General features: G+C 43.5%; 1 protein-coding gene across 1 annotated transcript in view; it reads right to left on the reverse strand.

Moving 5' to 3' along the window:
* CACNA1I (calcium voltage-gated channel subunit alpha1 I) overlaps positions 1-27,912 on the reverse strand; it is a 646,661-nt gene that overhangs the window by 259,073 nt on the left and 359,676 nt on the right. The window contains exons 13-14 of the mRNA XM_078650206.1: positions 23,082-23,272; positions 19,347-19,781 (exon numbers count right to left, since the gene is read on the reverse strand). Coding sequence (XP_078506332.1) covers positions 19,347-19,781; positions 23,082-23,272 — 626 coding nt within the window. The remainder of the gene's footprint in view (positions 1-19,346; positions 19,782-23,081; positions 23,273-27,912) is intronic.

Genomic DNA, 27,912 nt, shown 5'->3' on the forward strand with positions numbered 1-27,912 from the left:
CACATCGCGCTTTCACTTAGAGTGAAAGCGCGATGCGAAAGTAAACACGCAGCTGACTTTGCAGTATCGCGCTTGTTGTTTTTAAAGTTGTGTGTGCCTGTGGTTGAGACTCCACTCCGTGTGCGATGGAGACAGAGGGGTGGGGAGGCAGAGAGCACAAGCCGAGATCTTGCCGAGACAATTGCAGGAACTGCAGAGCATGCAGCAGCGCGGGCGACCATGCCGTCGGATCTGAAAGGTACGTGGGGGCAAATCATTTAATCTCACTGTGCCTAACAAAAAAATAAAAAAATGTATTTGTTCTTGTGTAACGTAACCAGAGCTCATGTTAAGCGCTCCAATACCTTCGGGTCGAGGTCGCGCTATATAACTTTGGAGAACTACAAGCCCGCTTTCATTTTAACATTGTGGGTTTAATGGCGGTGACAGCTTGTTTCGCTGGTGTTTGAAGTTGCGGAGGCAAATGGCACAGGAGTGTCTGTGACTGCTTCTGCCTGTACCATGCCTGCTCTGTGTGCCTGTGGGACGTTTGCACCTCTCGTCTGTGTGTCTGGGAAGCTTGCGCCGCTGCCTGTACTATGCCTCTTCAGTGTGTCTGGCACGCTTGCACCGCTTGGCATGTGCTCTGCTCTGTGTGTTTGTTGTGGGGTTGGTGATACTGGTGAAGGCCTTCACACTACAGACTATGGGGGAGGGTGGTGTGAGGTGTGCCCGTGTCGATCTCTTCACGTGCCCTCCGGCCTCCATGTCCTGCCCTTGGCCCCCGTCATCAGCTGGCAGATGCCCCCCAAGGGCATGCACCTCGAAGTGGTCATGTACTCGCGACCGAGGGTGCTTGTCCGAATTAAGGCGCTTTGTGGCCTGGCAGCCATTCATGCTGCGAAACAGCAAAGCCTTATTTCCCAGGCTGACAATGGAGTTTTCCCTTCATTAAAGTGGGGAGGGAGGGAGCCAGTCCCTGCATGACCCGGGCCCCCAGGGTCAGATGCTGCCCCTTGAGCTCCCCCCCAGGTCACAGGGCACAGCTCCGTGATAGGGCAGACTTTCCCTGCTACCCATGTCTGCCCCGGGACCCGTAGAAGGTCTGTGGAGAGCTGGAAGCGCTTTGAGGCGGCGCCAGTGGGAAATGTGCGCTATACAAACAAGGGCGCTGCTGTAACAGCATGACGGGGTCAGGGGACAGGCTGCAGCACATTACACGTCATCTCTGTGGGTGGCTGGGGGGGCAGGACAGAAGGAGCGCCCTCTGCTGCACCCTCATCCCGAGGAGGGACAACAAACCTCTACTTAGGACTACATTTCCCAGAATGCACTGGTTGAGTACATTAAAGCATGGGGCAGCGACATAGTGTCAAGGTGACTTCACACTATCCACCTGGAAGGCCGAGAGCACAAAAGGGCGAGTGCACCCCTGCGCTGCACTACAACTTCCAGAATGCACTGGTTTGTTCCATGAAAGGCTGGGAACGAGCTGCGCACAGAACTCCTGGAAGGCAGCCATTCTACTCCTACGGCCATCTCCACCGCCGCCTTGGGGATCCCTTCAGACCCAAGTCCACCGCCTGTGAGTGTAACACGGAGAGGATGTGGTCTGACGGCCAGAGCTGCCGACCTTGGAGCTGGTGAAACCAAGGTTCGAGCCTCAGGGACTCTTCATCCTGTGATTCTGGGCAAATCATTTAATCTCCCTCTTCCTACCAAAATTATTTTTCTTTTTAAATGAATGTGTCCTTGTGTAAAGGAACCGGAGCTCATGTAAAGCGCTCCAATACCTTCGGGTCGAGTTCGCGCTATATAAGCTGCAAAAAACAAAAAAAAATCACTGGCTGAACGACAGCAACAATGTCATGATCTGTAAATATGTAATATATAATTGTACAACCCTAATCGCTCTTTATAATTTAATCTTGAGTGAACTTGCAACGCGTACATATGTAACTCTAACCACTAGTATCTGTAGTAGATGTGTGTACTTACTACCATTCTTATGTGATTTTAGAGTTTTTCTGTTTCTAACTTTTATGTAAGTCATGTCCTCTGAAATCCTTATGTAATTTAATTGGTTCTTTTGTAAAGCGCTCTGACACCTTTGGGTAAGGTTGGCTCTAGATAAAAAAAGCATTAAATAAATAACAAGCACTAAAAATGCAATAGGTCTCAAGTTAAAGACATTTGCTTTGCTATACAATACCATTAGCAAATCAAATGGCTTTAACTTAATCAAAAGCGAGACCTATTGCATTTTCAATGCTTGCTTTATGTGTTAGAACAGTGCGAGTGACTCGTACTGTGATTGGTTGTTTTCAGTTGCGAAGGAAAGCATTTGGAATCGCGTGCTCCTGGTAGTAGGGAGGTGTTCTGATTGGTTGTGTCCCCTAGAAACTATTACTAGGATATACAACCAGCAGTGCCTTCAGGAATGACACTTTTTGATTGGTTATTGCTTGTTCTTTGCCCTATATTAAAACAGAGCCTTTTAGGCTGCTTTCTTTGTGCTGGTGATGATGCAGTGTCATCATATTTGTGCTCAAGTTAACCTGCAACCTGCACAACCATAGCTTGTTTTATATTTAGGTGTAACAGACTGAATGAATCATATATTTTGATTAACTTTAGCTAGCATATGAGCAGTTTACCATTGGCATGAGTAGGCCTCTGTGCCTTACTTTAGGTTAAAATTAAGGATGTATGACATTACAACGCTTTTACATCGCATGCCTTTACAACGCTGTTTTTACAACGCATGCCTTTCCAACGCATAGTGCTTTGGGGCGCTGGATAGTGAATAGTTTAATTTACTATTCCAACTCCAGTCCCCGTGGATAGTAGGGAAGGTGTTGGATAGTAAATTAAACCTATTCCCTATCCTAGAGCGCCCCCCAGCGCAATGCGTTGTAATGGTTTGCGTTGTAAAAGTTGCGTCGTAAAGGCACTGCGTGGTAAAAGTTGCGTTGTAAAGGATGTTTCCCTCAAATTAAACATTGTATATCTGCTAGCTGTGCATAACACTTTTTCTGATTCAGATATCACTGTGTGCTCATTTAGAAATGTTAGTTTTTGTAATTGTTATTCTTTGTTAGCTTGCAGTTTGAAGGCTGTAGAGTAGCAATTAGTTAGTTTGGACAGCAACGTCAGCATCTGCATTGGATGAGAAACTGAGGAGATGCATGCTCCTTAGTGAGATATCATCAAAACCACAGTGAGAGAAGTTGGAATTGTATTTTCTGTGAGAAGGAGGCCGACACCAAATACGAAGGGAACAATTGGTTTTGATTGGTTCCTTCCTAGTGGGAACCAGAAGAATGTTTTATTTGGATGGAACTTATGTTTAAACTATGTCAAGCTTTTTAGTCAGTTTGTTCACTCGCCCCTGTCCATCTTTGCAGGTGGAAGCCCTTTTTCCTTCTCTTGCAATCAATGCTCCTTATTTTCCTGCTCATAGAGATACTCTTGAGAACAAGTATATTCTTTGTCATTTTAATTGGAACCTTTATTTGGTTCTGCTTTTGATGCTATATCCGTCGAAACCATCTGCTTCTGTAATTCCCCGCCCTGTCTTCAACATTAGCTCAGCATAAGTGCATTTCCTTTATGGAAACAACAACTTTGCCTTGATTTGCCTATGTTGCCTTTAATAATTAAATATTCACATTACTATTAGAATTACTTGGATTATATTCATGTATGTTGCATCCAGGTGAATTTCGATTTATGTCTAATTGATTTGATTGAAGGCTGTAATTTTACTAATTTGCTAATAAACATTTATGGTTTTCAATCTACTCTTCTCTGTCGTTACTGTGCTTCACTGTCAATGCAATGTTAATACTTTTGTGAGTTCAGCCTCAATTTGAGATAAAGGCCCATCCTTGTAGATATAGCAGAGTTGTGAGTATGTGCTAAGTGAGCGTGGTGCAAATAATATCCTTATCTAATCCACTATCGAATCTGATAGCAAACGATGCTTCTCACTGAGGCGTAGTTAGAATTTGCCCCCAAATCTAATCTGCTCCAGCCCAATATGGGTCCCCGAGTTTCCAATGGTCCAGCTGGAAGAATTGGTGGTGTTCTGGCATTCCTCTGCAGTTGCAGAGTTACAGTAGGGTTATGTGTATTTGAAAGTGTTGTCGAGCATTGCTGTGTTTGTGGGCTTTGATGAGTTAGTGTGTTGTGTGGTGCGCTGTTCATTTTGAGTCTGGAGGGTTCTGTGTTGTTGTGAGATTTGTCATGTTGTCTTATGTATTTTGCTTGTGCTTAAAAAGATAAACACACCTGCTGCGAAGAGCTGAAGTTTGGCTTTGGTTACTGGACTCACTTTAATCTAAGATCTCGGGATAGATATTAAGTATATTAAGTTGTGACTTATCTATTAAGGTTTGTGGTGTTGAACCGTGAAGCAGTATCAGGCGCACATGGAAGGAATTAAAGAATATTAGTCTTTTAAAGCGCAACCTTAGCCCAAAGGCGTCAAAGCACAGCAGAAAGGGCCATCAGACAGAAATACATGAAGGGCTCATACTAATGGACAGGTAAAGAGCCAGTTCTTCAGGGCCTTGCGGAAGAGCGAGCCAGACACTTGTCCAGAGATTGTAGAGGGGAGGGCATTCCAGAGCCTAGCAACGACAACGGAGAAGGCTCTGCCCCACCATCTGGCTCTCCTTAACCTGGGGACTACCAACAGATTTTTACTGGCTGATCTTAGCTGTTTAGTTGGAACATATAGTTGAACGGCCCTTTAATACCTTTCGAACATATGTTGTGGAAAGCCTTGTGAGTAAGACGGAGAGCCTTAAACAGAATTCTCCAGTTTAGAAGGAGCCAATGTAGCTTGCTGACAGAAGCCGAGACTGAGTGGTATTCGGGACGATCCATCACCAGCCTGGCAGCTGTGTTCTGCACCAGCTGCAGACGATGAATAAGACCTTTGTTAATACCAAAATAGTGGGCATTACAGTAGTCCAATTTGGACAACACTAAGGCGAGGACTGCCTGCTTTCGAGAGGCGAAAGAGAGAAATTGAGTAATTTTCCTAAGAATCCCGATAGTCCCAAAGCAAGTGGACACCGTTTTATTAATCTGAGGGCCCAGAGAGAGAGAGTTGTCCACTATGACACAAAGATTTTTTCCTTGGGATACTGGGCAGGAGCCGGAGCCGAGCGTATCCGGCCACCAGTCATTGGATCAGATATGCTGCTGGTTTCCAAAGATCAAAACCTCTTGAGAAAGGGATTTTTTAATTCTATGGTGAGGTGTACTAACTGAGATGTGATGATTGGTCAGTCAGACAGTCAAAATATCTTTATTTGGCTGACTCTCAGCCATAAAAGAATGCATCAAAAGACATGTTAAACGGGTTAAAAAATGATACAGACAATGAATAATGTATTCCGAGACAATAACAGTTCATAATCAAAATAATAATTTATAAATTAGCACAAGGTAGCAGCGTAAATCAGGGACAGGGTATAGATGAATTCATAACGATCCCATGTCCCAGTGTGCAATAGTGCCCAGAGATGATTCATTAAAACAAGTAAAATCATTTCCCAACAATGTCGCGTAAGCGAGCAGTCGAAGATATAAATCTATAAATCAAGCAAAGCAAATTCATAAGTTAGAAGCTGAAGATGATGTAGAGCGGCCCAACATTTCTAATGTTTAAAAACTTTAAAAGGGGGATAATAAAATCACCCCTTGGCTTGGTATAAAGTTGACAAAAGAAGAAAAAATGAAGGGTGCACTGAGTGAACTTAGAGTCGCAAGGGCACAGATCCAGTTTGGCATCGCAGTAAACTTTACGAGGATAAGAGCCCAAAAAATGCGAAATGCCAAACCTGAACCTGAAAGGTAGAACAATTTAGCATGACTGAAATAAAAAGAGGGATAAGGTTCAACGGCTAGAGAGCATACTAGAAGCGAGTGTTCTAACACTCTTTTTTATGCCATCTCTGAATTTCCTCTCGATGAGTTTAGGCAGATTAGAAGGTCCCTTTCAGTTTAGCTTTAGGGATCTTGGCTGGATTGCGAAAACAATCTACCAACCCAAGTGACTCCAACTGTTTTTTATATAACTGAGCCAAGGTATCTTTAACATGTGATCCAGTTTAAAACAGTCTAAGATAATTGCACGGTTAAGTGCTGGTTCTTCCTTCGCCCAGATGGAATGCCACAGTAGAGCTATTTGTATACGGAAAGATAAAGGTGTCAGGCCAAAGCTCCCTATGACAGACAATAGCAGGGAGGCTATTGGGGACTGTCAACAAACATCTCATGAACATCTTTTGGCTCTTTGTAGACAAAAACCCCATACTCCGGCCCCATTAAGTATGACGAAATGAGGAATGAGCCTTGTAGATGTTAATAATTGTCTTAATGGGTCTTGAGCCTAGATTTTTGGTGAACCTGAATACTGCCTCCAAGCTTTGGTAACAGCTGCTAATCCTTGTTTCAACTAACTAAATTGTGCCAAGTACTTTTTTGGTCAAACTGGAATCCCAAATAAGAAAAAGTGGGGACATAAGACAGCTTTTCACTGTTAATAAAACAGGTTTTTAAAATAGTGGGTAATTTACCCACCACCATAGTATAAGATTTCCCTATGTTAGCCTTTAGACCAAGGCCAGTCATGAAATCATTCAAACTGGTCACAAGCTTCTGCAAACCCACACTAGTCCTGGACATTAGGACACAATCATCTGCATAAAGTAATGCTGGCAGATTTCTAGTACCTATCTTGGGGGCGTCCACATTCCCAAAATTAATATGACTTTCTAAATCATTAATATACAAGCAGAATAAAAAGGGGTCGAGAACGCAACCTTGGCGAACCCCTCGATTCATTTTTATTGGGGTGGAGAGTTCACCACCTGCTCCGTATCTGACCCTCCCCATGTTTGGTAATTCTTTTGCTCAGAGGAGTAGAATACACTAATCAGGGAGATTACCCACTGATAAAGAGTTCACTTCATGTGTCTGTTATAACGTCCTTCGAGTGTTATTCCCAAATTACTCTAGAGTGATTGTGCACTTTGAATTTTCCTTTAGCTGCACAGGCAAGATTTTTGTTTTGTTTTTGTGTTTTAATGATTTGTTATTGCTAAGCTGAATCACATTTGAGTGAAAGCTGCTGTGAGGTGCTGCATGTTGAGTCATAGGGTGCTGCCATGATCATTGTTGATAGGTGTGCATTCCATGCTGGGATTGATGGTTACATCAGAGAGTGTTGAGTTGTGAGTGTACAGCTTTGTTGTGTTGCTCTGAGACTGGAAGTCTGAGTTGTTGAATATTGTTGTGTGATTAGCTAAGAACCGTCGGTTGTTTCAGTTGACTGAATTGCATTGTGCCAAACATAGGAAAAGATGACAATTTTCAAGAAATGTAGTGCTTTATTTAGAGATGATGTGAGAAGAAATGCGTTACTTACCTGTAACTGCAGTTATCCAGTATTGGTATCTTTCATAGATTCACATGCCTGAATCATTCCCCGTCCTCGGGATGGGAGTCCCCGGTACATAAATAAAGTAATGTCTCATTAGACATATAGAGTAATAAGGCAAGAGCCTTACATTAGTAACATATCCATTTCCTTTTGTAAAAAGGACCAAACTCTAGAAAAGAACCAATCGGCTATGACCACCCTCTGGAACCTTCCTGGAAGGAGCTCTAGTCCCTCAGATTTTCGTAAGCACAGTGCTAAGTAGGTGTATCACTGAAAGAACTAGGTGAGCCCTTCCAGGGGAGGTGGGTGGGTTGCATGTGAATCTCTGAAAGATACTAATACTGGATAACTGCAGTTACAGGTAAGTAACGCATTTCTTATCCAGTATTAGGGTATCTTTCATAGATTCACATGCCTGAATCAGAGCAGTAAGCACTGATAAGCACATTTCAGAGTACAGCATATACGAATTCACCAGATAATAACATATCAATGTAAAACATAGAAAGTACCAAACTGCAATCAAAGAAACCATTAAAGAACACAATAAAGAAATGTGCGTATAAAAGCAAGGATGGTGGGATGACAAGAAAGGCTCACCTCTATTGAAATAGATGACGTAGCACCACCTATCCCACTGCAGCATCCTTCATGAGTTCCGTATCCAAGCAGTAATGCTTGGTAAATGTATGCAGCATCTCCCATGTTGCCGCTCAGCAAATTTCTGTGATAGGCACACCTGCAAAGAGTGACATGGAGGTAGAAACCACCCTAGTGGAATGGGCTCAAACCTTGGAACGCAAGGGTTGACCCGCTTGCTGGTGACAGAAAGTAACAGCGCCAGAGATCCACCAAGAGATACTTTGTTTAGTAAGTGGGGGACCTTTCCTAGGTCGACTGTAAGCTACAAAGAGTTGGTTGGATTTGCGGAACGACTTTGTCCTGTCAAGGTAGAATTTAAGGCAATGTTTAAGGTCTAGAGAGTGTAGAGCACTTTAAGCCAGTGTTTGAGGATTTGGAAAAAAAGGTCCGTAAGACTATAGGCTCATTGATGTGAAAGTCTGACGGGACTTTGGGCACACATTTAGGATTATTTTGCAGTATAACCCTGTCATGCTTGAACTGAAGAAAAGGGTATTGAACTGAAAATGCCTGAAGCTCACTTACTCACCTTGCAGAGAGAGGTAAGGGCTAGAAGGAGTGCCGTCTTCCAAGAAAGATATTTAAGATCAGCTCAAAAGGGTGTTTCATAAGCTGAGCAAGAACTGTGTTGAGTTGCCAAGTGGGAGGCAGAGATTTGACGGGAGGAAAAGTCCTGAATAGGCCTTTGAGAAATTGTTTAATCAGTCTACTAGACCAAAGAGAAAGACCTGCAGAAGATCTCCTGAATCGGGATATAGCTGCCAGGTGAACTTTAATAGAGGCGTGAGCAAGACCTGAAGTCGCCAGATGGAGAAGGTAAGGCAATATTTGTTCGGGAGAAGATGAAAGAGGGTGTATGCTTGCCGACTTACACCAGATGCAGAACCTCTTCCATTTTAAGGAATATGTTCTGGCTCGAGCCCGAGCCAGAACTGCCCTGCAGTCCGGAGGAATGTCTAGGCCATGGAACTCTTGGAACTCAGGAGCCAAGCCGATAATTTGAGGGATGTTGGACTTGTTCCCGGTTCATTGTGAGGAGAGAGGGAAATGGTTTCAAAGGGATCGTCGGTTCCAGGGAGAGAAGATGGAGCACCGTGAACCAATGCTGGCATGGCCACGCAGGTGCTATTAGGATTTGCTTGCAGGGTTCTGCCTTCAACTTCCTGAGGACCCTGGGAATTAGGGGAATCGGTGGAAAAGCGTATGCAAAGATGTTGAACCATGGGATCTAAAATGCATTCCCTAGAGATCGTCGTTGGGGATTCCAGCTTGCGAAGTTTTGGCATTTGGCGTTCTGCTTGGTAGCAAACAGGTCCAAGAGAGGAGTGCCCCATTGGGAGAATATGCGGTCAAGAGTCCGCTGGTTCAACTCCCATTCGTGACATGTTGGTTGTTGCCTGCTCAGTAAATTGGCCAGCAGGTTGTCTGTTACTGGAACATATTCCGCTCAAAGGGAAGGGTTGTGGGGAAGCAGCCAGTTCCAGATCTTTTGAGATTCATGAGAGAGTGTTAGTGAACAAGTACCTCCCAGCTTGTTCAGGTCGTGCATTGTCGTAGTATTGTCCGTCCGGACAAGCACTAGAGAACCTTTGATCCTGGGAAGGAACGCTAGGAGAGCCAGATAGACAGCTCACAGCTCGAGGAGGTTTATGTGAAGCTTCCGTTTGGAAGGAGACCACTTTCCGCTGATTCGGAGCTCTTGGAGGAAAGCTCCCAACCCTCCAGGGACGCATCTGTTGAGATGATTTGTGGAGAAGCTTGGAGAAAGAAGGGCAGGCCTTGAGAAAGATTCAGTGGACGAGTCCACCACTGCAGAGTAAGTAAAGTAAAGTCCACATTTGTAAAGCGCACAATCACCCGTTAGGGTCTCTAGGCGCTGGGGGCCATCGGGAAGATTAAGCGAGCTATTGCCCAGAGTCACATGGTGCTGGGCTAACCTGCCGCCGGAGCCGGGGATCGAACCGTGGTCCCCAGATTCCAGCGTCAGTCGCCCTGGCCGCGGCGCCACACCTCCTACCAGAGCAGTGACCATCTGAGGGGTCCATCTGAGGGGTCACTTGAATGACATCATCGAAGGTTCCTTCGGGTTGAATTCACTGAGCCAACAGTGCTTTTTGGAGAGGGTGTATGTAGCGGCGACAGTAAGGAACTAGCAGAATACAGGACAACATCATTCCGAGAAGGGATTTGAAAAAGCGTATTGAGAGAGACTTCTTGGATTTTATGTGGTTTGCCAAATGAAGTAGTTTGTTCTGTCGCTCTTGTGACGGGAAAGCTTTCTTCTGGGTTGTGTCGAGAGTAGCACCCGGAAAGGATATCCGCTGAGAAGGTTAGAGGGCAGACTTGTCCTGATTGAGAGTGAGTCCCAGGCGACTGAAAAGCTATAGACAGGCGTTGGAAGACCTGGCCGCACCATCTAGAGAAGGTGGCTTGACGAGCCAGTCGTCGAGGTAGGGAAAGACCTGATGGTGTTGTTGCCTGAGGTATGCAGCCACTGGAGAAAGGCATTTTGTAAAAATGCGTGGAGCTGACTTGAGTCCGAAGGGCAGGACTCGGAATTGGTAATGTCTGCCTGCCACAGCGAATCTCTGAAACTTTTTCTGATTCTTGTAGATAGGGATATGGAAATAAGCATCTTGAAGATCCAAAGACACCATGTAGTCATTTGCGTTGAGAAGTTGCAGCACTTCTTGGATGGTAACCATGCGATAGTACTGTTTCTTTAAGAACTTGTTGAGACCTCTCAAGTCTAGGATTGGTCTCCATTTCCTCTCCTTTTTGCGCACCAGGAAAAAACGGGAGTAAAACTCCTTCCCCCATTGACGAAGAGAAACCTTGTGGCATTATTTTTTTGATTAAAATAGATAGGATTTTACATCAAAAACCATGGGTGGTTGTATGCGATCGCCCAAGTACCACCCGAGGAATGCCTCCTTGATGCAGAGTAACGCAAAACAGCATTTTACACTGCTTTGCATAATGTTCAGGCAAATTCCCAGCGTAAAACAGGTTTTGCGCTGCAAAGTCAATCCAACAAGAAACATTTTGTGCAGTTTTGCGTCACTTCTGTGATGCATACCCAGCGCAAAAGGTTTGCAAATCTCGCACAAAGTGTGTTTATTTTATCTGCAACTTCCTGCTGCCTATCGGTGTATAGGTGTGGTTCCTTTAGAGTGGCTTTTCATCTCCACTCACTTTCATGCCGATTTCAAGATGGAATTCCATCTGATCTAAAATGGCTTCCCTCGGGTCAGTCTGAATTAGAGGAGGGAAAGGACCTTTGTGAAGTCCGCTCTAGCCATGTGTCCCTTCTGTGGTTTAGTCTGTTTGGTCTTCCTTGAATCCGAATGGTTACACTGCTCTTCCTGAAGCTTGTGTACAACTGGTTGCGCTGCAGCAAAGTCCTGAAGGATTTCATCTCTCAACAGGCATAGGGGTACGGTGGGAAGAAAGGCTGCCTTTGGGTGCTTTTTGCCATCTGGGTGCCTCAGATCTGAAGGAGCAATCACAGATTAGGGTATTGAATGCTTGGATTTTAAGTCAGAAGGTAAGATTAGTTTTGTATGGACACCATAAGATATTTAGAGGGAACCTCGGCACAAGGGTCATTTACAGGGCTCTTCAAATATACACCAAATTCTGGCCAGGCGGGAGGACTTTTACGCTGTGCAACCAGCTCTCATTTTGGAACCATCAGTGTAGAGATGGAAACTTTGGGCCCGATTACGATTGCGGTGAATCCGCATGCTTCGGGCCGGCGGAAGCCACCGCCGGCCCGGAGGATGCGGATTCACCGCTGCGTTGAGAGAAATGACCCCCCGCCAGATTAGGATGGCGGGGGGGGTCATCTGCGGACGGCAAGACCGTCCGCCGCTTTTCCGCCGCGAGACCGCGGCGGAAAAGCTCTAATATGGTGGCGGTGTCTATCAGACACCGCCACCCATATTAGGATTTGTTTAGGGATATGCCTTTCCGCGGCGGCAATGCCGCCACGAAAAGGCATACGGTCTTTTCTTTGGGGGCCCGTTGCGGGCCCCCAGGGTGAAGGGGGGGTTGCACATGGGGGGTACCTATGGTACCCCCCTGCATTTGCATGCACAAAGCCGCAGGCACCGCACATTGCCTGCCGCTTTATGCATGCAAATGCACTGCTTGCATTTTTAACATTGCGGCGGGTGCTGCTTCAAGCAGCACCCGCCGCAATGTTAAACATACAGGATGTGACCGCCAGGGTGGCGGTCACATCCTAATTTGCACGGAGGGACCGCCGCTGCCCCTGCGGACAGGTCCCTCCACCTCTGGGGTGGCGGACGGACGAAATGGCAGTGGAAGTCGGAGAGATTACATTAAAAGAGGTGCGCTGACGGCAAAAGAGGCACACAATTTATTCAATACGTAGATGTTGGAACAGACATATCCAACACTGATCTCATCAGGCCCTTAATGATGATTTTAACTATGCACTATGCATACACTGTACCGACTCTTCATGGTTAAAAAGTGGTTGGTCTCATTACACCCATCAATAGTCCTTATGCAATGGATTCCATTTGAAACAAGCATTTGCAATGCAATAGGTCTCGCATTATTAAAGTTTGAGCTATTGGCATTGCTAATAATAATGCAACACCAATAGCTCAAACATTCAGTAATGCGAGACCTGTATCTCTTCCTATCAAACGCGTAATTCCTTGGTGTGTTGCTCTTTCATGTGAACTTGATCTTGATAGGATACATGTAAACATGAAGAATACAATTAGAACCTCTAGGGCAAAATGAAACACACCAAAGCAGTTAGATATTTGTTGAAAAAAGATATTAGAATCACTTTAATATGCCAAATTTGAAGAAATAAAACACCGTAGCTCAACGCGTGTAGAAAGATGTAGTGATTTTAATCTCCCTTATAATTACCTTAGGCATAAAAAATATGAACTGCAACACAGACCGTGTGATTTATATGATCACGTGCCCATTTGCACTAAGGTACGTGGGACACATGACCCGTAAGATTAAAATTCGAATTAGTGAGCATAAAAGCACTATACGCTATAACAAGCAATCCACCCGCTTGACCAACCATTTCTTGAATGCCAAACATCAAGCAGACGACATGAGATGGGTGATCCTTGAACATCCTATGATCCCCCACCATGTAACTGATATCTCCCGGTTCCTTTTTTATAGGAAACAGAGATGGATCTTTAAACTTAAGACAGATATAGAGGGTTTGAACGACACCATTCCATGGGTCCAGATCTGATCAACTTGAAAATTACATAAGAGTGGTGAACTATATAAGAAATATCACTTCCCTCTTTCTAAATAATTCTATAGATACGACAGTCGTCGCCCTAACCTATATGATATGATACACAAACTTTTCACAACATCAAAAATGAGGTTAGATCATTTCTGTTCCGAAAATATTTGCAACACAAACCCCGCTGATGCTACTGTACACTCTGGCGGTTTCATCACCCTTGACCAGTTTCTGCTTCATATAATGAGGTTGAGACAGTGACCACACACAAAATACCATGTTCTTAGACCCCGTTGCCCACCACATATGTGGGCTCACTTGGGAGAAGTTGATTGAACCCACAGAGAAACATAATCTTCCCCTATCGGGTTTCAATCATCAACAAAATTCCCATACATTAGAAAGAACATATAGACAAATCACGCTCTCCTAACTATCAAATGTTTGTAATATCTACCCATTACATTGAACAAACTCTGAGATAGGGTTCATGCAAGGCAATGCCTTCTTTCTGTTCTAGTTGAGCCTCAATGAATGCTCACGGTTCCAACTAGATCGTCCACGCATGCTGCAAAGCCATCCGACTTGTGCTGTCGCTGCCACTATACAGCTTCAGACGATGACACACACGCCGGGGCCGGCTCTGTTTTGACGCGCGTGCGCTTGGATATGGCGCCATGATGATTTACACTTCGGAGTAGCACTTTGACCCCAGCCGCCCGAACTCATATATCGAGAGGCGCGTGCGCTGGGATAATAATACTAACAAGATAGCGTCTCAGTCGGACGCAAGACGAATTTAGATGCTTTAAAGACACTATCCATCGCAGGCAATTTGACGTTTCATCGCGATGTTACGGGTGTGACTTACTTAATTGGACAATAAGCCCCAATCGAGCCAATCAGCTCGACTATAAGACAGGACCCTCTACCTTCCTCGGTACCTCCCACACTGATCGCAGATCACGCAGAGGTACCGACGGATAGGTGAGTAAAACACGAACCAGGGCACACCATGGTTTTGTTGGTTTTGTTTATATAATACTATCTTTGTTAACGGCAGTAGCATTTTTAAACTACCAGTATGGGTATGGTACATTATCCCAATGTTTGAGTTGGAGTTTATATTTAATGAAGAGGCATAATTCATATGGCAACACCCTTGTAAATAGGGTGAACCCTGTATGTCAACCTCGCACTGTCTTGTAGACTCCACGATCTATTTTTTTTTTTAAACATTTTTTGCAGTGTTTTATATAGCTTGAACTAGACCCGAACCGAATCAGGTATCAGAGCGCTTTACATATTTTTCCAGTTACGTTACATTTTTACGTTTTCCAGTTACTTTCATTTTAGGCACGGGGAGATTAAGTGATTTGCCCAGAATCACAGGAGGTTTTGGCGTCGTTACCGAGAGTCAAACCCAGTTCCTCCAGGTCCGAGGTCGAGCGCCCTAGCCGTTAGGCCAACTCCTCTCCCCTTTTAATGTATCTCTTCAACAAGTTATAAGAAATGTCACTTCTGGTACACAACCCTTATGGGTAATGTGTAATACACCATCCAGTAAGATCACCTTTGGTCTATTTTGACATACACACAAATTTGACACTATTACTAGAGTCGATGCCAACCGTCGGCCGCCATTGATGTTAAGCTTCATGTTTTATGATCATTTAGATTTAGGTTTTTTTAGTGCAGAGAGTACAATGTGGGTACATAAGATGGATAATGTGATTACCCTTTGTCCTGGTACTCTCTCCTATTTCCAGAGCGGGGCCTCAACCACCGAGCAGTGGCCGGGTGAGGTGAGGCTTACTCCCACAGAAAGTTGGGTGAGTACTTTTTCAATCACAATATTATTTGATTTTCCCAAACAGATTCATGTATGGAACAAACAAGTCTAATACAATGTATTATTGACTCAGTAACATGTTGTGTTTCCTTGCATTGGGGCATATGTACAGTTCACCAATTCATAAGGCTATTTGTTGTTTTAATAGCACTTCCTTTTTTTAGGAAAGAAGAAAATAACTCAGAAATATCCACATTTCATGGGATACACGTCCGGTAGGGTGGTAATACACCACTGACTTTTTTCTTCCAATAGAAATGAATTATTGAGCACATTGTCGTCACTTTTGATTTATTAGCAGTAGCACTTATAGTTATTCATCCTTAGGTCCTGAAGAAAGCCGAGCCAGTGAGCTACCCGGCTGAAACATGTCGACCTCACCTTTTGCCAACAGATAGTTTAATTATTGTATACTATCAGGCCGTTTTTAGTGGATGACATTAGGACAATCCTTAATAAACATATTTTTTGTCCTCTTAGTCATTTTTAACTCACACACGTTCACTATTTGCACTGCACTTCACTAGTTCCCACACACCGTGTATAACCATAGTGGCTGGGATTTCAAGAGAGTATGAGGTCTGGCATTCGTGTACGTAAGCCTTAGAACAACTTTGGCTACACATGACCCATCTCTCCCGTGTTTCCAGGTGACGAAATTCCGCCAAGCCAGGGTTTGCGCGAGTTGTGGTAAACTGGTGAACTGATTATGCTCTAATGCTGGGGGGACATCTGTTACATCTACAAGACCAATGTATTCCTTGTTGTTAGACATAAAAAATATGTTGCCAAAAATACCCCCTTTCTGCTTAACATTATTTATCTAGAAAAACAGAGCAGAAGTAAAAATTAAGTTTCTTTTTTGAAATTATGGTCCCTGCCATGCCTTTTCCCTTGGTTGATGGCTCTGGCAGCAGAACTTGTGACATCAGAACTCAACAGTAAAAGGCTACTAAAGTTGGACGGCTACATCATTTCTTTATCACATTGAGTAGGTGCATCATAGTCTTCTTATAACCATGCATATTTAAACACTCTTGACATGTTCTATGACATTATTGATAACATCACCGATGGCAACTAAAGTGACCTCAAGATGACATCACTGCATGTTTAGATGGTACATCACTGTTACTTAAGTTAACTATAACTATAACATTGCTTTAATTTTTTTCAGGTTTTTATATAAAGTAAGATAATATTAACATACCCAGCAATAACATCCCATTAACCTTTGTTTCTTTTTCAATTAATTTCTAAGGATTTTCTAACATAAACTGAGATTTTATTATGATACCTAACCATGCCAACCACCTGGGCGCAGCAGTGGTTGCTCGGCGGCTAGGCCCGGTGTCCCAAATTCGCACAGCTGGCCCACCACCATTGAGAATAACGGAAGCTCAATTGTACTTTATGTAGAGCACATTCCCACATTATCACAGTGCAAAAGACGTTACTTTCCTCACAAATGCATATGTAGTTTAGGCAGTGCTTAATTTGAGCCAGTGATTTCCGGTGCTTGCCATGCTGACTTTAACCCAAATCTCAAGCAGCATTACTCTGAGCATACCTGGAGCCGAATATGCGAATAGCGCATGAGTGTGTCGCCCAAGCGGTTTAGCTCCAGCGCAGCTGTGTTGCCTGTGTGTGCGTACGTCTTATCCGAAGCCCCTGCATTTTACACCCCAGGCAGAGGGAGGCACTCGCATAGCAGGGCAGTGAAGCGCTGGGGGCAGTATCGGGTGCTTGGCTGGTAGGACAGAGTCAGGTGCTGGTGGGCAGTATCGAGCGCCAGCTCTGCAGGGTAGTGCGAGCCACTCTATCCGGTGGGCAGTTAGAAGCACTGGTTGGCGCTGTCGGGTGCTCATGTCAATGGGCAGAGGAAGCAGTTGGCTCTAGAGGGCAGTGCCAAGTGCTGACGTTTGAGGACGATCTCGGACAGTGGTTGGCAGAATCACACTCTAGTGCGCCAATGTCAAGCGCCAGCTATGGAGGACAGTGGCAACCTCTGTATGAGGTGGACAGTGGCAACCTCTGTATGAGGTGGGCAGTGGCAAACGCCGGCTACGGGGGACAGTGGCAACCTCTGTGTGAGGTGGGTAGTGGCATGCGCCAGCTGCGGAGGACTGGGTGGGGTGTTTGCTCAGGGCAGGGTTTGCCCAGTCGCACCACAGGAATCGAATCAGAATTTCATCGAATGACTTACAAGGGAGTAGGGCTCGGTTTGAAGTTGGCGCCAAACAAGGTGTACCTGCTCCTATAATTTGTTTATGGCACCCAGTCTGTCCCCAAAGTACTACTGTCTCCACACCGCAACCGGTACTCGTATTTCCTGTCTCCAAACCCAGCCTCACCCTGTGCGCCCCAGACCCCCACTCACTGTACTACGGAATCGTCTCCCTCTCTCCAGCCCTGGGCTTTTCTGACACAAATCATTAGATCGCTCACACTAGTATTATGCAGTCAGCAGGTGTGTTAGTTAATTAGTTAAATGGCAGCCGCTATGACTACAATTCCCAGAACACACTAAGCTGGCTGACGACATCCCAAGGGTGAAGCGCCTCCTGGCACTCACAGCTGGGTACCAGTCCTAGAACAGACACCCAGCACATGTATTCCTCAGTACGGTCACTCAGTGCAAACCTCCTAGTACCCCATAAACACGCACAAGTAGATTTGCAAAAGTAATTACGAGTGCAGAAAGTCATAGCTGCCAGGTTTCCCAAGCGCATGCGTGACTCCTTAGACTAGTCCGTTTCTCCCCCTGAGGATTTGGGGCTTGTGTTGTTACTTAACACTTATTCTAGGGGAACTAGGGCTCGAGAACGCCATTCCAGCCCAAATAATTAACAGCACAATAAACGGCAGTGAAAGCGATCGCTCACGATCGCTATTGTAAAACAAACACGCCCGCGAGTGGTGCGTGCGCGCGCCACAGCGAGACATGTGCTTTCAATTATCGCGCCCATGTCTGGGCACGATAATTGAAAACACATGACGGTTGGTGCTCGTAACAGACACCAATAGGCCGTGGACGGGGCAATGCGCCCGCCTTTGGCCAATTGCGTGCTGTCTTTTATAAAAAGATGGATGTAAAGGCCAATAGCGGCCACAAAAGGAAAAGCATACACACGAGCATGTGCAATTCCTAGGTCAGCTTCAAAACTCAGTTTTTCACCTACTAAATGTCTTGGGCTGCGCTAGCAGTGCTGCGCACTGCATGCTAGGTGCGAGTCCTAAAAAGGAAGAGCAGCCCTGTTAGGAATTAAATCAGTGCTCAACAAGTTACTCTCTGAATTCTGAAGCGAAAGGTCTATCCACAAAGCCAATATTCCAGCTAAGCACTGAAACTCAAGCACCGATTGTAGCAACAGAAGCAAGTTTGCTGGGGTTGTTGGGGTCCTGTAAGGAATATAAGGGGTAGTAGGACTACATAGCGGAAAAGGAGAAATTGAAGCGAGTGGGGCGGCTACGGAGAGATGAGGCAGCATGGATGATGCACTCATTTCCTGCTGTAATATAGCAATTCTACTACTCACTGAGAGCATCTGCTTGGTACTGAGAAGTACTGGTACTCTCCAACTGGAAGTAATGCTTATGTGCTGGCAAGTGCTGACACTCTCCTTCTCAAACTTAAGAAGGGCAAGTACCTAGGACCTGAGAGTACGTACGCATTTAAAGCACTGTTTTCTGCAGAAGAGTATTTTGAGATGTACATTTATTTTGGATCCAAGACTTCAGGACTAAAGACAAGTCAAACTATTGATTTCCAAATTGCCCATCATATGGAATAAAGGGACGATAATGATGTCTCTTTTTTGTTTCTAGTTTGTGTCTGGTTGCAAGAATATCTGCCAGGAAGCTGTGTAAACTGTAAGTTCTAAAGTGTTGATGTCTCAAGAGGCATACAACCCAAATAAAATGTAGTAGTTGCTCAAGCAAACCAAACTCTTGGCTCCAGTAAGCAACTCCAAAGCCTGCCTGCTTCCACTGCACTTTAACATCCAAATAGAGTCCAAACATTTTCACTCATATTACCCCTGTGTTACCCAATTGGTGCTTAAATGCTAGATAAAAGGGCATAGCATAACAATCATTGAATGGCGTATGGATCACCAGCATATGCACACAACCCACTTTGATGTACTCACATAATCTATTTCCTCCTCTTCTTCCCCTTTGTCCTTCCGACTGTTCATCTTTGGAAAGACCTCCTTGGCAATGTTGGGTGTCTTCCCATTGCAGTCCTGGTGGTCACCGGTAGTCCCACTGCCCTTCCTGGTGGTACGGTGGCTTGGCCGGGCAGTCGGTGTATCGGCTGTCTCAGAAGAAGCCTTGGTTTCCAGAGACTGAGCCCTTCGGTGCTTGACACTGGATCCCCGGTGGAGGCGCACACTCTCATGTGCACGTTGCTCCTCCTCCTCAGCCAGTCGCCGGCGCTCTCCAGAAAGGAGGGATTCGTGCTCTGCAGAGGGTGGGCGGGGCTTCAGGCTAGGGTGCCGGCTCAGGCTGTTCCAACTGGAGCGACGACTTCCCCAGGCTCCGCTGCGGCCCCATGCTCCAAAATGAGAGGTTCGGGAGCAAGACTGAGAAGGAGAGACATGTTAACAATGATATTCTCCAATCCTGACCTGAAAAACCTATGCTATTTCTTTACAGGGGTACACATCCAGCTCTTCTAACATTCCTTAACCTGGACGAGCAGTATTCTTTGCTCTTCCTGTACTGAAACCCACGCACAGCTCTGTCAGTGCACCTCTAGCTAGGTCTTAGCAGCCCCTACTATATCAGTATTAGGACCCATACATGGTATTCCAGTGCAAGACTCTACATGAAAGCTTCTTATGCTTCAGATATCCAACACCTTAAACACAGCCTGCAGGTAATCCAGGCCGCGATGTTAAGGGTCTACCCGATTTCCAACCCAATCGAGGCAGAGTTCTTGTTACTTGCCAAGAACAACAAACAAAAAACAGTTCAAACTAGGCTCAGTGACATAGACCTTGATGGCTTTGAACTCCAACTTTCACTGAATGCCAAGTCATTTGGACTCACACTGGACACCAACCTCACCCTCAAAGAGCACATTGTCAAAAAAAACAAAGACAGCCTTGCTCAAGCTCCTGCTTTTAAAGAAAGTGAAACCATTTCTTCAAGAAAGCAACTTCAGAACTCCCATTCAAAATCTTGTATTCTTGCATCTTGATGGTGGTAATACCCTGCTCCATGGCCTCCCAGACCCCACACTGGCACCCCCTGAGGGCATCTTACATGCTGAAGCTCGTCTCACTCATCCAGGGCCTGAAGAAATATGATCACATCACCCCCTCATAATGGAGCTTCATTAGCTCCCTTTGCCAACCCACACTATATCTTCAAAACCAGCTGCATTATTTACAAAGCCATCACGACCAGAACCCCCACTTACCTTGAAGACAACCTCACTATCTCTGGTGCTGCCCAGGACACACACACCTAGGACACCATCAGACTGCAGACTAAGAAGTTTAAAAAGGAAATAAATACAAGGCAGCAGGCCTTTTCCATCTATACAGCAAGGATCTGGGACAACGTGCTTGTATGCATCAGGACCACCCAAAAACTGATCCAATTTATGAAAAAGCTGAGGACGCAACTCTTTAAAGACCACTACATCACAGTCCCTTAACAGTCTATAACCTATCTCCCTCTTCTAACACTCCTTGATGTTATGCTTGACTTTGACCATGTATAGCACTCTGCTATCTTTTGGCTTGGTTTCTGCTGCAGAGATACCATATGGTAACTAGTCATATTATCGAATAAAAAATATCGAATGGACAAAATATCGAGTTTTTAATATCGAGTGGACAGGATAGCGACTTGCCAAAATATAGTGGTTAAGAATATCGACACGCAGGTAAGAAATATCTATTTTAATAATATTGAAGTTAGTAATATCGATTGTCAAAATATCGTTGTTAATAATATCGAATTTATTTTTAGTGTTTTGTATGTTAGTATTTGTGTTAAAAGTATGTATATATTTTGTAATGTGTGTTTGAATTTTTTTAAAGTAACGAATTTTATGTTTATTAATTTTTGCGTAACCTAATTCCGTAGCAGGCTGTGGGTTTATAGGGCAATAGGATGGAAAGTAATTTAATTATAACACATTTTTTACGAATTATTTGGAATTAATTAATTATATGTTAATTACTTTTTGAGTAATTTAATTCTGTAGTGGGTTGTGGGTTTATAAGGGAATAGGGTGGGAAGTAATTTAATTTAAATTAATGAATTTAATATGTTATTAATTAATAATGTAGTATTTAATCATTTATATTGTTAATTTGTTTAATTAATGTATTATTAATTAATGATAAATTGATCAATAACAATTAATTGGTAATTATGTTGATTGTATTATTTTGTAATCAATTAGTAATTAATTAGATATTGATTATTAATAATTAATCTGTAAATATGTTAATTGTGTACTTTTTTATGAGCGGGTTGAGGGTTGATAGGGGAGTAGGGTGGGAAGTAATTTAATTTGAATATAATTTAAATTATTTTTTAGATAATATTAATTAAAAGTTATTTTATAGTGTCAATTGTGTGAATTAATTTTGATTTGATGGTTATTCATTTTATTGTTAATTCTTATTGGTTAATTAATTTATTGTTAATTAAATATGTTAATTTATTAATATTTTACAATACTGTAGGTGACGTTTATAGGGGAAAATGGTGGGAGGTAAATTCATTTTGAAAAATTCCCACCCGCTATCCGGCACTTTCCCTACTGTTGCACTCGCCGGAGTGGGAATAGTATTTTTTACCGACCCGCTATCCAACACTTTCCCTACTGTTGAACTCGCTGGAGTGAGAATAGTAATTTTTTCCCTCCCGCTATCCAACACTTTCCCCAATGTTGCACTCGTTGGAGTGGGAATAGTAATTTTTACCCACCTGCTATCCAACACTTTCCCTACTGTTGCACTCCCTGGAGTGGGAATAGTAATTTGTACCCACCCGCTATCCAACACTTTCCCTACTGTTGCACTCGCTGGAGTGGGAATAGTAATTTTTATCCCCCCGCTATTCAACACTTTCCCTACTGTCCCATTTGCTGGAGTGGAAATGGTCATTTTATCCCCTACGCTAGGCAACGTTTTCAGTATTGTTATATTTAATGTAGTGTAAAATATTATTTTTTGTTATTATTTATTTTAATGTTTTAACTTATAATATGTAATTCATTTTTATATTCATATTATAGGTTTCTTTATATACATATATATGTAATTATATTTTAAATTATGTTTTTAATATTTTATCATTAAAAATATTGATTATTCCTTAATAGTATTAAGTTAATATATATATAAAATTAAATATGCATCTGTATTATTTTTTACATTACATTTATTATTTTTTAATGTTTTCTTTTTTAATTATTTTTAAGTATGTTTTACTTAATTATATTTATTCTTTCATTAATTTTATATCACTTTTAAGACATTTAAAAAAGTCTATATTTTAGCAAACTATATTATTAACAACAATATTTAGGATTCGAGATTTTTGTACTTACCTGTTTGTAGATACGAAGTCCATATTCTTTCACTCGATATTTTTACCTCGATATTGTGGTAGCTCGATATTCTTCTCCTCGAATTCTGTCATATATATACATACATACATACAAACATACATACTGCAGCTCATACTTCAGTACTCAAAACTGTACAACATTGTGATTTGACAATGATTCTCTTTTGAATTTATGTGGCCAGTGGGGCCAAAACAGATGTTGGCCAACATACTACCCTTGAATTTTAAAGGACTCAACAGTGCATAACATACAAAGATACATAATAAAATGCGATGTGAACACTCACCTGGGACCTGGGATCATAGGTCACACGGCCAAGTGACATCACACTACTCTTCCTGGAGCCCGAATACACCTGATCACGCTGCAGTGAGGTCCTGGAAGAGTTCATTAACCCGGCAGGCATCAGTGGGTGGGGAGGAAGGCTGGACTCGAGATGCCCATTGGGGGTCATTGGGACACCGCAGATCTTGGTTTCTGAGGGACAAATCAGAGAGAAGAAACTAAGAAGCACAAAGGTAAGGACTGGCCAATGGGCGGGCAAGAGCTGGTTTCCAGGGGTGGGATGAGGACCTGGGGCCTGATGGTGGGGGGATAATGTAAAACCCACTACTGCTGGGCTGTCCACCAGAGGAATTAGTATTGCCATAATTGCAACCACCAAACTGTACAATGGCAGAGGTAATATTGCCAGCAGTATTATTAGGACTGAGCATATTAAACAGTACTGTGAATATCTGAATCATGCTAATTTCAAGCTCAACAAAAAAGGGAGTCCCCCATTTGCGTCATAGGGTAAGAGAATCATGTACAGAAAAGGTCGATAGAACCAATAATCTATGCGATTTCAGTAGGTCAGATGTCTACAGGGGTCGTTTTGAATCTGTGCAAGGGTTCGAACTAGCGCAAAAGCACTCCGCGACCTATTTCAAGACAAGAGTAAATTGAGGATGAAACACAAATTATGTTCCCTTCTGTTTTTACAAGGCACATAATAACAGTTTTCATCTTTTAGTAACTACAGTGTTTTGATTAGAATGAAAAGGGAGGGTTCTCTACAAGAGGTGTGGAAAAATAAACATATCTAGAATTCCTTTCCAAGAGGGGTGTCCTCTCTGTCAGGCACAATACACACACTCTCTCTCTGAGTCTCTTATAGGTTGTAAACACAACATTTTCTTTTAATTTGGCCCTGTATAGTTCAGCAGCTGTGTATACCTTCTTCCTATGTAAAAATGGTAATCACAAATGGCATATACGTAAACATATGCAGTCACTCGCTGCTCTCCAAGAAGAGGCCAAGGATTGAATGATCATGTTGTCTGAACACCCTTATGACCCAATGGCAGGCATTATGAGAAGCTCACACTACCTCCGGTCTCAACTCCTGAGCTCTCAATCATATACCGCGAGGAACACCCACCCACAAACTGAACTCACCCAGACACCTAGAGGCGACCCAGTTCACAGTATGCACTATACAGGAGTCCCATGTGGCATCAAAAAACCCATACAGAAACACATCTGGAAAAAACATATAGCCTTATGGAATGCAGGATTAAGTAAAACGTGAAGCGTAAATGGGAACTACATCGTTGACATGGATTATCTTTAGAGTTTTACAGTCACTATTAAAAAAAAACGATCAGTGTTTTTGTCTGTACAGAACATGAGTATAGGGTTAGGTAAGGACCTGTTACAGAGTCGGCTTTTAATTTCTGCTGGGTCTGAGACCTGACAGGACCCGCCCCAGCTAAAGCCTTCACTAAATAGTCATGCAAAACAGAGTAAGGAAGCAGTATTAAACAAAACCCAAGTTAATCTGCATTTTTTAAAATACAGCGTAAATCAGGCGCAAACGATACATGCTTTGCGGTGCAAATGAAACTTGCTTCATCATGTTTCTGCGCTCATAATTCACACATGGGTGTAAATATATAGTAGCAAGATCATTGAAAGTGTAGATATTAGAAGACATATCTCACTCATTAAAAGCTCTCTTTGGCTCATGTAATCTCACTCTTGACATAGTGGCACGGCAAAGGCACCAATGGGACTTCTGCAAAGAAGGAAATGACTCCCCCTGCCACACACTTCCGCTTGGGTATTAAAAAGACAAGCATATTTAGGATATAGTCAGCCCATCAGACTCCTGGGCGTGCTACAGCTGGTGCATCATTTATAGCCAGGGTCACTGGAATTATGCGATTTTGCTGGTGCAGTGTTTTCTGCATGATTATGGATTTGCCACACCTGCCACATAATCCATCATATGCTGCATAATCTGCAGATTTTAACAAAAAATAGTGTCTAGGTCCAACAGATCAAAAGTTGCTAAAAAGGCTGCAACATGCCATGCAGTGGAAGCCCCTTTGCAAAGGTTGACTGTCACTTTTCTGTTGCTTATTGCTGTATTTGGGTGATAAACTGGTACTAATGTTTTGAAATCTTTGTCCAAACAGTGTTAACCTGCGTAACAAGCATTGCCAAAGCCAATAGGTCTTGCCTATGCAAGAGCCGTTGGCTTTGCCAATGTGCGTTAGCCATGTTGTACCCCAGCGGGCTGCTGTTCAGCATATCCAAAAGTTAGTGGTGTAGAGGAGAGTGGCCTGGAGTGGAGTGGGGAAGAGTGTCGTAAAGTGGAGTGTCGTAGAGTGTCGTGGAGTGGAGGATTCTGGAATGGCGTAGAGTGGAGAGGAGTGTAATGCAGTGTTGTATAGTAGAGTGTCGTACAGTGGTGTGTCGTGGAGCAGAATGGAGTGTTGTAGAGTAGAGAGGAATGGCGTCAAGTGGATTCGAGCGTCATGGAATAGAGTGTTGCGGAGTAGAGTGCTGTAGAGTGGAGTAGCGCTAACTCGAGAGGTATAGAGTGGTGTGCAGTAGAGTGGAGTGGTATTGAGTAGAGTGGAGTAGAGTGGTGTAGAGTGGCGGGTCAAAGATTGGAGGGGCATAGAGTAGATTAGTGTGTACTAGAGTGGAGTTCTATAGAGTGTTATAGACTGGGGTAAAGTGGTATGGATTGGCATAGAGGGAGTTGTGTTGAGTTAAGTAGAGTGGAGTAGAGTGTCATAGAATGGAGTGGCACAGAGTGGAGTAGAGTGGACGGGCATAGAATGAAGGGACATAGAGTGGAAGGGCCTAGAGTGGAGTAGAGTGTCATAGACTGGAGAGGCATAAAGTGGAGTAGAGTGGCATGGAGTGGCATAGAGTGTTGTAGAGTGGAGTGTCATTGAGTGGAGTGGCAGGGAGTGTTGTGGCATAGAATAGAGTCTTGTGGAGTAGAGTGAAGTGTTGTGGAGTGGACTGTCATGGCGTAGATTGGCATATCGTAGAGTAGTGGGTCATAGAATGAAGTGGAGGATTGTAGGGTGGAAGGAAATAGAATGCCATGGAGCAGAGTTGCATAGAGTGCAGTAGAGTAGGGTGGAGAAGAGTGGAGTAGAGGGATAATGGAGTGGAGTGGCGTAGAGTGCCATAAGCAGAGTGGCGTAGAGTGGAGAAAAGTAGGGTGGTGTAGAGTGGAGTAGAGGGGTAATGGAGTGGAGTGGTGTAGAATGGAGAAGACTGTCATGCAGTGTCGTAAAGTGGAGTGTCATAGAAAGCAGTGTTGTGGAGAATTATGGAGTAGAGGGGAGTGTGGTGAAGTAGAGTGGATTAGTTATCAACAAGAGAGTGAGGGTCAGTGTACTGAAGACACTCTTAGTCCCCCTGGTAAGGTAGTGTAAACAACAAAAGAGTCATAATTTCATATAAGAAGAAAAAAGGAGAGCATGGAAAATCTAATTAGATTTTTAGAAAGCCCTCACTCACCAACCTAGTTGGTGACATGCTTCATCATCGGGCCCCACTGGGAGAGGCAGAGTGCCTCCCCGGTGTGCTGCGACGCCAGATTACTGCGGAGCTGGGTTTTTGTGAAGGTGTGGTGAAGTGATTTAAAAGTGTCTAGATTGTGTCCAAAATAACTTTATTAAGTGGCCAATCAGACACATTAAAAACAAGGTGTAGGAAACAAATCTGAATAAATTGTTCAGCTATTTCCATTCAGTGGGGTGAACACATGTTGAGTACACATGTTTCTGCCATCGTGGTGTGAATTACCTGGTATTCATCAGGACCTATGAGCTAAACCTCGGCGGTATGGGCGCGCTAAGGCCCACCCTGACCTGAGGACGTGAAAGTGAAAAGTACGTGGTGAAAAGGTGCAATCAAAGAAAAATGGGTGATTTACTCTGTAATTTAGAGAAACCAGATTACACCTGTAAACATTGACAATAACAAACATGTAAAGAGAAAGAGACAAGACAAGAACAATTGATTACCATCTTGCGTAGTTTGTTTGTCATAGGTATACCATGCTCACTTTTAAAGTGCACTTATAGTCAGCGTGAAACAGTCACCTGAGAAAGATTTATACTCAGTGAAAATGAGTGATGCTGCTGCCAGCCACCGTCGCCAAAGCAGTCAGCCATGACCAGTCTTGTTTACATAGTACTATGACACCTGGACGCCAACTAGGTGTTTAGCGGTAAAACTAGTTTGGTGGAAATTGTAATGCCAAAATGGCTAGTGAGCCTCTGCGGCGTGACTTGAAAGGAAGGAAAGCCCACACAGACACATGCAGATGATCACAATTAAAACAGGTTAAAAACAAATTAAAAAGTCTCATGTTGGGTGTGAGAAATCTTCACACCATGTGTCTCGGGAAGGGGGTGGTGACGAGAATGGCACACCCTGAGTAAGAATTTTATGTAAAGTGTCATCTGGGTTTGATTCAAGTCTTCAACTCTCATTCACACAATTATATTATACACTCTTTTATCTCCTCATTCCACCACTGTTGCACTCAGATTAACCCAAGTATTGACAAAAAATATCTAAAAGTTTATAAAAATCATTATGAAATTTATTATAACAAAAATTCCTTAAAACATTCTATGAGTTCCAAAAATCATAGTCACTTTTGATCTTAAAAACACATAACAACTTAAGATTTCACATATGAATAAACCAAAAATATCCTACGAGAGTTCATACAGACAATACTCTTTGTCTTTAGCTGCCACAATTCGATGCTGTTCGACAGTTTTATATCCTAAACACCCATCAGTAAACACATT

The sequence above is a fragment of the Lissotriton helveticus genome, chromosome 1_1 (assembly GCF_964261635.1).
Source record: "Lissotriton helveticus chromosome 1_1, aLisHel1.1, whole genome shotgun sequence".
Taxonomy (NCBI): Eukaryota; Metazoa; Chordata; class Amphibia; order Caudata; family Salamandridae; genus Lissotriton; species Lissotriton helveticus.